The sequence below is a fragment of the Protopterus annectens genome, chromosome 14.part0 (assembly GCF_019279795.1).
Source record: "Protopterus annectens isolate FY-2018-M chromosome 14.part0, PAN1.0, whole genome shotgun sequence".
NCBI lineage: Eukaryota > Metazoa > Chordata > Ceratodontiformes > Protopteridae > Protopterus > Protopterus annectens.
The window spans coordinates 655,586,154-655,600,333 of NC_056748.1; the positions used below are offsets into that span (position 1 = coordinate 655,586,154).

Here is a 14,180-nt window from a genome sequence, read left to right on the forward strand (position 1 = left end):
GAATAAATGAGTGGGGCAGGGGAAAGAGGGTTATAAACAAGCAATAATGGCTAACAAGTTGTGTGCTACTGTGTGAATAATGTCCATGGTGTCTGGCCTCTGCACTCCTGCAAGAGCATAATTTAGACAGCAAACATCCTGGAGAGCATTATTGCACTTAAAAATGGGCTGTACATAAAAGTGTTATGTTTTACTTATTTTTTTATTACTATATTATTCTTGTACACATATTTTTGATGTAAAATAGTTCCTCTGCCTAATGTTTCAAACTTGCTATAATATGCAAAAAGGTGCTGGAAGACGTAGCTTACATCCAAAATATACAACTGTCAAAAAAACTATCCAGATATTTACTTTGTTTTTTCTTTCAGTTTCTTACTCCTAAAATGTGTGGTTTGTTGTCAGTCACTGGGGACTAAAATCACTAAATAATCAAAGCAGTGGCGCTGAAGTAAATCCCTGGGGTATATCTGCAATCTCCATCAGCATAGGAGTCTCTGGTGATGAATCTGTCCCCCCCAGGTTCTCTATTTATAACAGTGTCAAGGTTTTAAGTCTCCCACTTGTGGTTCTGAGGATCTATCTTTTTTTTTTGAGGGTGACATATTCATCAAATGACATGGCCTAGCTGAATAGAGCTGGAGTTCTTTCAGTCGGGCAGCATAGACATATTTTGAGACCCTTTATCCTTTTGGTGAGGAACTTTTTTTTCAGCAGCAGCAGGTGTCTGGTCAGATACATTCGAGCGGGCATTGTTGCTCAATCATAGGTCTAATAAGATGATGAGTACAGGGGGATGACCTCTCTTGCGATCTAGATGAATCCCTCCTTTGATGATCAGGTGGGTGATATAGAAGGGTTTTCCATAACATATACTGAGTTTCAAACTTTATTTCCTTCAGAAAATGCATGCTAAAACAAATCCTGTTATTCAAGCAACTTTGTAATTTTATAAGAGCAATATTTAAAATCTGTTCTTATTTTCTGAGCCTTTGTGCCCATTTTATTTTAGGTTTTATCCAGATAATTTGAGCTGAGAGGTTGACAGGTATGCAAACCTCTTAGTTGCTGCTGCCACTGCTCGATCGCTCTCACTCTGTGCACACACGCAAACACACACATACACTTCTGCTCTCATGCATGCAAGCATGCATACACCTACACACAGACAGGAACATGAACACTCACACACTTTTCTTTCTTATGTTTCTTTTACTTTAATACTCAGTAAACAGCAAAAGCACTGCTTAGTGAGTGTAAAATAATGGTGGCCATTAGCTTTCTTTCAGTCTGAGCTCCACAGCAGTTTAATATGCTGCTGTGAATCAGCAGACTCGTTATTCAGTGGGTATTACCTGTAGAGTAACACTCTGCTGGAGAATGTTCTTTCTTCAAACAGGGTGTGGATGTAAAAGTCACCCATTATCTAATGACAAATAATCTAAATCTGCAGAAGCGGACTGAGAGATTCCAGGCAAAAAGGCAGAATAGGATTAGTAGTTGGCTGATGCCTTGGACCATACAGGGATTGGCTAAATAATGCAGAAAGGGCAGAATTTTGAATCTAGCCATAAAAAAGGCAGGAGCGGTCATGACTGTACAGATGATGGCACTGTTTAACAATAGCATCCCACCACTGTGTGCTTTACAGTAGACAAGAAGGGTAAGAATGATTTTAAGGGAGTGGATTATGTTGAGTTTCAGGAGAGGATCAAAGATGAACTTAGAACAAACTGAGGGAACAAAAGATGGGCTAGCAATGGAGTATTCAAGGTTATGGATAAAGGTTTGATGAACGGTCAAAAAGGCAGAGTGAAGAGAATGCTAATTATTTGGCTATATAATAATTAGTTAACAATTTGGTCAAAGCAATGGGCACATACAAGGAGAAACATAGGGATGAAGAAAGTGACGGAAACACAATACAAAGGAGGCTAGTAGAAGGGCAAGGAAGAAGGTGAAGCCAGCAAAGGTGCAAGTTTAAAAAAGGAGGTGGCAAAAGATTCAAAATTTGGATCATGGACTTCTTAATCAGAAACAATTAAAGGAGATGTAGACCTGACTAGGCTGAGCTAAATGAAAATTTGGCTTCAGAATTTTCAAAATAAAGTGAATGAGTCATGCTTGGAGAGTAGTTGGAAGAGTTATTCCACTGGTGGACAAACACAAAAAAGAGGTGAAGAAGGAGGTGGTGAGGAAACGGACTGCCTTTAGAGAACACAATAAAACACAAGAATCAAATGGGTCACCTCCAATGTCCTTTGAAATCTCTTCACGGAGTTAGCAGTTCATCCAAAACTGAGCTTTACAGCTCCATGTCTTGTGCAAAGTTGCCTGAGAGCTTGCGGAAAGACAGTTTAATACCCCTGAACAAGGCAAGGCAGAAGAAAAATTAGCAGAACTACAGATCTATTAACCTAAAAGAAATAGCAATTAAAGTCATGGAGTCACAAAAAAAAGGTAGTTTTTCTAGACAGTTAAGAAAAAGCAACCAACACAGGTTAATGGCCAGAACTTGCTGTCAGGGTTATGAATGGGATACAAGAGAATTTCAGTACCCATAGCTGTGGTCTGCTAGAACGTCAACAAAGCCTTTAACTCAGTTGTTTGAGAAATGGACAAAAACTAAGTGAAAGAGTTCTGCATGTTGAAGAGTAGGGCACAGGTAGCTGTGAGGAGAGGAATGGTTAGTAGAATGGCAGGCTGCAATCTTCTATCCAGTACTCTTCCTCAATATGTTTGTTTTGGACACATCTGAGAAGTACAGAATATAATCAGCCCTTTTATGGCTGACAAAGACAGTGACAATGCTGAAGGATGAGGGAAAATCTGTATGGAATGATTTAGAAAGTGTGATCCAACTGTGCAAAGAGGTGTCAACTGAGGTTCACTGCATACACATGTAAAGTATTGCACCTGCACCTGGGCAACACCACATGCAGTGTAACATTAGGTAAAGTGGAAATTATGACAACAGACTAAGGACAGAATCTGTAAACAGTGATCTCATCTGGTCCAAATCACCAAGGGGAGTAAAAGAGCAGCGTGGGCAGCAACGAGAAGGTTGGAAGTATCCCCAAGTGCATGGACTCTATAAGAAAAGAAGTACTGATTCTGATTTACTGGGATTTACTCAAGGCACAACTGGAACATTGTGTGTGTGTTTCTGGGGCATATACAATGGAAGTGACATTAGTCTGCTGAAAGGAGAACAGAGGAAGGCTGTCAGAAAGGAGGAGGAGAAGCAATATTATCAGTGAGTAGAGAATGGATCTGTTCTCACCTGAGGTCAGAACAGTCAAACGTTACATGTTATGGGTGCAGAAAGCTGTGTCAATCAGATGTGAAAAGTGTTATACTAAACAGAAAGAACATGGGGGAACAGGAGGGATAACAAGCTGCAGAAGGAACTAAGTACTTCCCTGAATCTACAGTGTGAGCCTTCATAGAGAGAGTTGTGAACCCATGGACTGGACTACAGGAACAGCTTTTGAAGCAAGGATGCATGGTTTACCATCAGAATATGGAAATCACTTTGTCCGTTTAAGCTTATTGCTGAAATACAATGTTGAATTTCAAAACAATTTTAGAGCCCAATTTTGAACCATGTTAATACCGGGAGTTTGATATGCGCTGTTTTAAATATGTGACTTTTGAACTGCATTTGCCATTCAAATATTGGGATTCCAGATTTGCTAAGTTTACTTTTGCCTTTAATACACTTTGAAACCACGCTTTTGATGTAAGCTTAAATGGACAAAGTGATTTCCACATTCTGATAGTAAACCAGATGCACAGAAACATTCAAGGTGCTATGCAAAGGGTGGAGAACGATGAAAGGGAAGACATGGATAGAAGAAAAGTCGAAAGTTAAAAACACTTAAAGAGCACACTACACAGGGTTACTTTCTCTTGCCATAAAAGCAAATTTAATGCAATGTAAATTTACAAACATTTAAGCAGAATTACACTGCAGCTGAGAAAATAAATATCTTCTTTATTGCTTTCCTAAATGTCAGTTCTTACGTAACTACTAACTGTGGTCTTAATACTTTATATTTCACAAAGTCCTTAAGTGCTGAGTAAACTTTCTTACTGCTGATTCCATAGGCTGATGTATTTGTGGTGACAGTAATGTAAGTGGATACGATTACTACAAAATTAGACCCTCAGCTAAGAGTCTTGCCAGCTTATAAGGGAATTTGTAAGGTATCAGTTTGCCAGTGTGACTTTATTTCATTTAAAATTACTTCTAGATGTATTTTAAAATGAAAACTCTCTCCAGAAATCCGAGGTAAGACATTTCATCACCGTATCTAGCAGCATTCCATGGCACAAACTGATCACAATGTATACATTGACTGCACTGGGACAGTTTACAAATACATTTTATTAAACTTTGATGTGCCTTTTATTACAGTATTAGGCACTGTTCAGCTGCTTACTCTTACCTAGCAAACTCTTCAGAATCAGCAATGTTAATTGCACCTAATAATTTCCACTTTAGGGGTATGAGGCATACCTTATTAACCATAAGCAAATGTTTACGCATGACAGCCTATGACGAATTGGGAAAGTAAACTGATCTTGGTCATGGATCTCCATGTAATGTTCTGCAATTGTTTTATCATCACAATATACAAGTTATAACAAATGTTAGCCAGACAAAAAGAACTCTCTAACTGCAGTCGTTCAAAACAAAAAGTATTTAGTTTTTTAGTTTAGTGAGCTGCAGTACACTCACATGGAGATTAATGACTGGATAAGATAGTCATAATAAGCATAACGTGGGTAGAATTACTCTCTGGATACAAAAATATGACAAGGGTCAGGTAACTCAGTAACACTATGTAGAACACCTTTAGACAGCTTCCTGCAAAATGACAGACATTTTCTCGATCAGCAGTTAAATAGAAAACAGACGCAACTTGTGCTCTCCCGCATAGTGAAATGAGATCATTAATAATCATTTAAGAGCTGTTTTTTTTTTGGAATTGAAGAAAATTATATCTAAAAATGTCCTGTTTTTGTGCAGAGGCAGGATGGTGACATGTAAGATGATATCAAGAGGATTTGTCTACTGATTATATGCAAGCTAAAATGAACATTTGGCCTGGTCATTTGCTACTTAATACAAGGAGTACCAGACATGGCAGATGAGGTCCACAGAACTGTTGTACTGGAAAAGAATGACTGCTTATGCTGTTACACTATTATACAAAACTGGATATTTTAGACAGTTCTTGCACTGGTGATATTTGGGATACCAAATGGACTTATTGTGTACACACATTATTTTATGAGCAGCATTTGTTTGTATGAAGTGTACACAAAGGAAAATGTATATTAATTTTTCATGGCTGACAACTGACTGGGTTGCCTGCTACAAATAGTGAATTTATTGACTGATATAACTGACCATGAAGGAATTTCATGTTTATACAAGATCTCACCTTTATCAAGAGATCATGTCTCCAACTGCCCCTACTTAGATCTGGGATGCCTGAGCCACACCTTGCCTATTGGAAATTGGTAGTAACAGGTCCATGTGGATTTTGAAATGAAATTGTATGGAGTAACCAAGCTGAAATGATTTAATATGGTGTAAAACACATTCTGATTTGAGGAGTCTGCTGATGCAGACTGAAGATGAATATGTGTATGTAGGAAAAGATAAAAGCCAGGTAACAGTCAGCTCAGGTGGCTAGTTCTACCACAAGGTTAACAGATCTCGCTGTGGCACCCAGCCCACGGCATGGCCAAAATCACAGTAACAGGAGTGAGCTACATCCCTTCATTATACAAAAGAATATCTTTGCAAGAAACACAGACTCTTCACTGACCCAGACATCAAGGTCATCTAAAATTAATTTGCAACTATCCAAGACGTAGGCAGCCTACAAGCCCAGAAACCACTGGGGGAATATCCCCATACCACCAAGTGGGTTCTAATCAATGAAGGAGGTACTCATAATTTGCAACTGTACTTATTACATAATAATAGCAGCATAACTGCCCACTTACATCCTGACAAGTGCGATGAATAGAGGTTTGAAAAAAATCACCTACCGAGTCCTATAAAAACTGGGTACTGTATGATAAACATCAGGAGTATGATAGCCATCAGAGTTACGCTACTGCTGTCATCAAGTCACTCATTGGAATCCTTGATGTCTCAAAGTAACATGGTATTATTACACAGCAACCATGTCTACACTAAGGCAGCATGGGTCCTCTCTGTCTTCCCAAAGGTGATTCAGTAGGCCAAAAACACCCTGCAGAACCACACAATGAGCAATACTAAGATGTTTGATCCTGTAGTTGTGCAAAAATGTCAAAACAGCCCACCAGTTCTCTGCCGAGGGACTCATACTCATACGGACAATGTGACCACCTCTGTGTTATTAACCATGTGATGCCACTAACAAATGCAGGATCATAAAGCTGCAACATGTATGTTGAAGTCAGAATGTGAGGCAAAAAAGAAAAAATAGAGTAAGTAAATGAGGAGATGAACTCTTCATTGTTCACCATATTGCCAAAGACTTTGTGATTTTGTTTTCATTTATTCTGCTCACTTGCCACATTGCATTTGTTTAATTTCTTTAACCATGTAAGCACCTTCCAAAAAAGTTGAAGTTACTATTTTCATGGAAGACCCCAGAGCATTTGTCTAGTTAACTCATTAACACCTGCTGCCTGCAGTCAGAGAGGTTTCACATTAGAGTCACAGAAATTGTAACTGTGAGAAAATCCAAATGAACAACTATTTTATTTTGTCATAGCTGTTCAGTTAATGGCATTCTCTCAAATTTAAGCAGTTAAATCATGTCACTGAATATCATAAATTCAGTACTACAATTTAGTTACAGTGAAGCAAAAATGCTGTACATGGTATGCATGTGAAGTGCTACAGGCTTGAATGTGACGACAGTCCACACAATTTGCATTGCAGCAAATGACATGGTTGGTATTGTAGGCATGAATGAGTTACATGCCTTGCTTAACAGTGCACAGTATGCAAATGGCGACATAAGGAGTCAAACCTACAATAAATGCATTAGACGGACTCCTTAGGAACTCAAAGACTAAACCTATACAATACATACAATACAGTTAATGAGTGTAAAGAAGGTATATGTTTTTATGCTGAAGTGGGTCTGTTCAAGGAAATTAGTGCCATTAAACAGTCCCTCCATATGTTGCTGACAAACTGAAACACACTATAATAGCATTAGCTGCTGATGTCATGTGTAGCATAAAGTTCCAATGGTGCCACAAGGAGATGGTAACCACAATACTGCTAACATTACTTCAGTGAGAGAACATAACAAAAATACTCTATACACAAGTCATTTATTTTAAACCGTTGAGTCTCATCTTTGATGCAAACTATGGTATCCCTCTCAAAGAAAGACAACAAGCTTTGTATGATTCATCAGAAATGAACAAAAACTATTCATTACTTAGACTTCACTGTATTCAGTTTAGAGTAAATTACACAATCATTATCTAGACCCTTCAGAATTTACCAGAAATTTTAAATAGACTGCTCTCCCCTTTTTTTCCCTGTCATTAGAAATAAAATTCAAGGTGATCTCTGCCTGGCTCTGCCTGTCTTTGCTCCTAAGCTTCAGTTCAAGGACACATTTTATTTTCTCCCCTCCCCCCAAGCTAGAGCTCTGAGCAAATGCTCATCATTTGTCCTTGCATACCAGTGGCAGAACTGAGGTTCTTTTGCAGTGTAGTAGGGTTCCCTCTTAGTGGACAGAGTGAAGGGCATGACAATACAAGGAAATCTTGAATACACCTCCAGGATGACACAGTCATTTTGTTGTGACTACAACACCTTGAGAAAGGGCCCTCTGACACCTCTTGTACAATGTTTATCAGGCAAGGTCCACTGTGAGTAGACCTTGACCATATATCATCCCTTAGCTGTCTGACAACACCAGTGAGGCTTCAAAAGGAAGTGCTACAGAGTACTGCTAGGGACAGAGAGAGTCTGTCCTACTGTGGTCAACTTGATTCTCAATAAAACAATGCAGTTTGGAAAATGACTGCATGAATGAATGGACGCAAAACAATATCAATGGTAAAAATTAACTAGCAAGCTGGATGTAGCACTATGGGTGGTAAGAGCGCATCATCTATTTGGACAACAGGATGCACAAATGTATCAAAGGAGGACATTTTTAAATAAGTTCCAGCTGAGTCAAGTAAAGGAAATGCGCCTTTTAACTAATGCTGCAGAGGAATTTACAACAGGCACTAAACATAATGCAGGTGCCATGATTAATCGCACAGAATGAAAAAAATGAAACAATAACAGCAGCACGTTATAAGAAAGTGATGGTATCATATCAGAACATAGTTTAAATGGAGTGCATTCTTAAAATTAATGGTACACTGTAAGGATTCTGAATTACTACTCAAATAATAAACTACTCAATAAAGCATGGAATAAATAATCTGGCATTTCTGAACCTTGATCCTATACACAATAAGACAGTGTGTGTATATACATGTATGTGTGTGTGTGTGTGTGTGTGTGTGTGTGTGTGTGTATGTGTGTGTGTGCGCGCGTGCACACACGCACACACACACTCTAAATGACAAGCATTTTGATCATAAAAGACTTAAACAAGCAAAGAAAACGAAACCTCAGAAGATCCTATCCTCATAAACTCGGGTGGGATGACAATTAAGATGGTGAGAAAGGATGAAGATAAACAATGTGGGAGGTTGGAAGGAAGGTGAAATGGTAGAAGTGCTTCCACTATTTGTCATCACTTTACTAGTCACAAAGAAACCAGCTCACTGAACACAACTGCTTAATTAGTCATGGCAATGAAAAACTTAAATACAAACAATTTTTATAAGAGTGCAAGCCCCCCAACACTCCCAATCATATAAAGACTAACTGCACAATTGCTCAAGTATAAATGAAGGAGAAATCTCAGAAAATAAAGGTATCCCCTGGAGAGCACAGTTACAAACTACACCAATAGTGATTTCCTATAGAAAACAGTTACCAAGGAGCTCAACTTTAAGGAGCTGTGCTCAGAACTGGTTCCTCAGCAAGCTGCAAGTCAAGAAGTGTTAAAACATCTGGCTAACTAACACACACACATCCATCCATGTCACACAGTTACTGACCATGGAAATTACTTTGGGCTGTCTCTGTTGCACATCAAACTGAACTCTTGAGAAGTTAAGAGTAGTGCCCTGGATTCTTTGGTCTGTGCTATGAAGTATCTAGATGTACATCACCTTAGGGGATATTTATTTTACTCTTTTAAGAAACCCAGTATCAGGTAAATCAGCTAGGCTGGTATACTAACTGTTAAATATTTTCTAATTTTAGTCAACTTCAGCAGCATCTCAGAGAATAATTTTTCTTTTAAAAAAATCTGAAGTCAAAGTGGATCATGAATTAAGTAAATGAATATCTAGTTCCTGTTTATTGAAGGAAAAGATGGAAAACCAGTAAATGCTTACAAGTCAGCATCCTTGCACCGGAATCTGTTGAGTGTAGAGACGGTGACATTTTTAATCTATCTTTGTAATGAACTGGAAAATACATCATGTCTTAATAGTTCTTTTTTTGTTTTTGCTTTTTCTCTTACTTAATAGTCCAGTCTTTCTCTGTGTACTACAGTCTGAAAAATTCTAGATAACACTTAGGATATCTGCTAAAGTAATGGAAAAGGCATAGAGCAAAACAAACTCTGAGAAATAGTATTGGTTGAAGGGATATGCCACAGAATGACAGATACACACACACACACAAAGAAGCACTCAAGTACTGGTTGAAGTTGTCTGTCACAGATGCACAGATAGACACATACACACAAAGAAGCACTCAGAGAGCTATTTTCTCTAGGTAATCCATTAGCAGTTAGTTGACAGGCTTTTATGAACCCCATTATTCAGAGCAAATCAGCAAGTAAAAAATAAATGAGAATGACTTACTTCTATAATCTCACAAAAAATGAAGTAATCTATACTACATTGTGTATTTGTTACTACCAAGTAACTTCCTGATTTAATCAGACAGCACTAATACTCTGCTTTGTAACAGTCGAACAGCATATGCTGTATCATGTCAATGTTTTTAGCGTTAAGTACCCAAACCAGATAAACCTTGTGCTGTCAGATGTAAAAAGGTGAATCTGCTTCGCAGTGCTACATTGTATGTCGTACTATAATGCCAAACTGTTCATGTGTCAGTTTAGGGTAGAAGCTTAACCACATTACACAGATTTGAACTAATAACACATACCAGAAACGCAAATATTTAGGGTAAATAAAATATAAATCTTCACTGCATTTATATGACATAATTGCATCCCTTACAATAACAAGTGCCCTGAATCCTGTTTCAGATGTTCTTTAATCTGGTGAGAGATCGTTTCCTCCTGCTTTGGTGATGCGTGCACAAGCAAACAGCAACAGGTCAAGCAGACGCCTCTCACCTAGACAAAACCAGTGCCAGGACAGCGTCTCAGTTTAAAATGAAAATCAGTGCTTTCTGCTCATTCAACTGGGAGCAGACAAAAGCATCATCATAATAACTAAAACCACCTAAGATTACACAGGAACGCAACAGCGACTCTGCTCTATGGTTCTGGATGATTCCAGAAAACAATAACATGTGTATGTGTATTTCTGTATATTTGCAAGGTATTATCAGTAACAGCAGAGAGACTAAATGTTTTGTTTACTCTTCATTTTTTGCTTGAACTTCAATTAAAATCATAATATGTGTCTGTATTACTGGCAGTATGCTGAAGGAAAGCAATCTGCATAACTATTATATGGCAAAGTCTGAAGAAGGCACAGTAATACCTCATCATTAGCACCCATAAATATAATAATGTAAAAGAGGGATGTTTACAGATCTGAATACATTTCCATTACGAAACTGTAGTTCCATAATGTAGAATTAGTGCTACTCCACCCCCAACACACACCTTTCACCATTATCTTTCTTTCTCGATTAATCATTCAGAAAAGATCGTTTATAATCACATTATAAACAATGAACTCATGGAGGTGACTGACTTGGGCTTACTTATTATTACCAACTATAAAATAACATCTAGAAGGTTACATAAATGAACATTTTGCAAATCAATTTCCTTAATGATACCTGTATCTTCATAACTTAAAAAACAGTCATGTTTTGCTTTATAATATTTTTCATATAATAACTTCCTATTTTTTTAAGCTTTTCAGAAAAAAGGACCTATTTTTGCATGAGAACTATAAATATCACTAACCCCTGTGTGTACATGCCCATACAACCTGCTATGTATGTAGATGATAGCTCAGGAACAGAAAAATCAGGGAATAAATTCAGGACTGTGTTTCAAACCACTTGTTTGTGCAAAACATAATGTACTGCTACGTATTTTCCCTTGGGAAGGGATATTTGCAATCAATACATCACAGTCCCATTCTAGATAAACAAAATGGTAATTTGCAAATCAAAACATCTACTTTGAAAAAATGAACGTGTTTTACCTTTCTTGATTTAAAAAAAAATAAAACAGCTGTCCTCAAGACATTTTATCAGGCTTTCAGGGGTGAAAACTTCAGCTGAGAAAATGAACACACCCATCAGTTTTAATAATAAGCTGGAACATTCAGATTCTGGTAAATTCTATTTATTCTGTGTTTTTCAGTATTCGCCTAACAAAGAGATATACATATATAAACAATAAAGTAATCCATCACTGCTAGCAAGAATGATGTCACATCCAATTACCTTTTTGCCTTTCTTTTTCTTGTGAGCAGGTTTCGCACCCTTTTCCTTTGGTTCCTCACTCATGTTTTCGGGATATGTCTGTAAAGATGATCACGTCTTTATTCCAATATCCACAGCCACCACATGTAATCAGCACACTTAATCCCAAGTCCATCTGATGATGTTCCCAAGACAAGCAGCGGAGAATCTGCTGGAAAACGGCACCAGTTCAAGCTGCACTGGCAGGCAAATGAGTACCAGCTTCTTCAGCTGCTACGTTGTCTGGAGTTCTGTACATATAAACTAGACTATTCCTTCAAAATAAATCCTTTACACTTAACAGCACTTTGTGATAAGGTCGAGAAGACGACACATTGTTTCATTTTCTTTCAGTATTCTCCCCTTGTTAAACGGTGCTGATGATAAGCCATTTACAAACCACACAGACACACACACGCACACACAAAGAAATTAGCTTCACACTGCTGTCAAGTCTCAGAGGCTCTCTCAGTCAATGAACTGCTCTTCCTTCCAGGTTCAGGAATTGGATGTGATTTGCTGCTGTTGCTGACAGTTTAGGGATACCAACACACATGTCAGAACCATCAGGTCATGCCAGAATAGAAGGCTGGTTGGAGAAGTGGTATAAGATCCAGTTACTGAACTCTGTCTTAAAGAAAACCCCTCCCAATAAATAGCTCCGCTCATGACAGTCAACATAAAGCATAAAGCTTATACAATCTAGCATTATCCACATAAAAGCATTAAAGTCATTCAGACTAATTGGCTGGTGTAATTTATAATCTCATCAGCAGGGGAATGTACAAACTCTGGCCAAAAACAGAATAAAAGAATACAGCACCTCCAGTCCTGCAAGCACATGAGCACTAGAAATCTCACTCCACATGGTTTGCACCCACAGCATATTCTCAGTGCAGCTTCTCTAATGAACCATTATTTTACAGCTCTAATGCAATTAGAGACGTCTTTGCAATTTAAATTATCAGTGTAACAGCACTGTCATATTTTATACCACATACTGTAAACAGCAGTGTAAACTAAATGAACACTGTTTTAATTTGTATTTTGTTTTTTAAATTCCAAAATGCTAAAGTAACAAGACATGGGAAAATAACATTAATATTCAAAATGTGATTCTGTCTGTGATTGTTACATTTAGTTACACCCTGCTGGTGAATGACGGCAGATGTTCACTGTCATGCCTGTTATAAACAGCAATGTTTCTTATCTATGTGGCCTGATTTATACTTTTTTAATTATTTTCTTCACCTTTCTTACCACTCTCTCTCTCTCTGTTAATACTGTAACTGCAAGAGGATAATGTTACCCTAGTGTTACACTAGTGCAACACTAGGGTCATGTTACCCCAGTGTTGAACTATCAGCAAAAGCTACTTTTAAGAAAGGCTACGATGCAACTGTATGTCACTATAGAAAATGCATGTACTGGTTTAATTTCTGAGGAGGCATAAGCTACTAGATGCTTTCTTTGCACAAAGCTATTTTCAACTGGATTTTTTAAAACTCACTCATGCCTTTACTTGACAACAGAGTCCCACACATACAAACACATATTTTGTGTGTGTGTGTGTGTGTGTGTGTGTGTGTGTGTGTGTGTATATATATATATATATATATATATATATATATATATATATATATATATATATATATATATATATATATATATATATATATATACACACACACACACACACACACACACACACACACACACACACACACACACACACACACACACACACACATATATATATATATATATATATATATATATATATATATAGGTTCATAGGTTCATACTAGGCTATCTGCCCAAGGGCATTTACAAGCCTAGCCCATAGTTTTGTGGCTTACGCCACCCCTTTAGTATGGGGAACTATACCCATTATTTTGCTGTGCCTCTGTCGAGCAGTGACACTGAGGTAATCCCTGGGGTATATCTGCGATCTCCCATCCATTGGTCAAGATTTCTCTTGAACAAGGCCAGCGAGGTTTTCTGCCTCACATATACCGGGATTTTATTCCACAGCATAGGGAGTCTTTGGGTGATGAATCTATCCCTCCAGCACGTCCTATTAATAGCCGTGTCGAGGTTTAAGTCTTCCGCCCTTGTGGCTCTGATGGATCTAGATTTTTTGAGGTGAAGCATATTCATCAAATCTGGGTTTGACATGGCCTTGTATGTTAGGCAAAGGTCACCTCTGAGCAAGCGGTAAGCGACTGAATAGAGCTGGAGTTCTTTCAGTCGGGCAGCATAGGACAGATGTTTGAGACCCTTTATCCTTTTGGTGAGGAACTTCTGTGGCCTCTCCAGCTGCTGCAAGTGTCGGGTCAGATACATTCCAAATGGGGCATTGTACTCAATCATTGGTCTGATGAGTGAT

General features: G+C 38.0%; 1 protein-coding gene across 1 annotated transcript in view; it reads right to left on the bottom strand.

The window, feature by feature from the left end:
• Nucleotides 1–12,367, bottom strand: part of ANK3 (ankyrin 3) — a 2,432,060-nt gene extending 2,419,693 nt beyond the window's left edge. Inside the window, exon 1 of the mRNA XM_044056400.1 lies at nt 11,774–12,367. Coding sequence (XP_043912335.1) covers nt 11,774–11,836 — 63 coding nt within the window. The 5' untranslated portion in view covers nt 11,837–12,367. The remainder of the gene's footprint in view (nt 1–11,773) is intronic.
• Nucleotides 12,368–14,180: the final 1,813 nt, after the last annotated feature.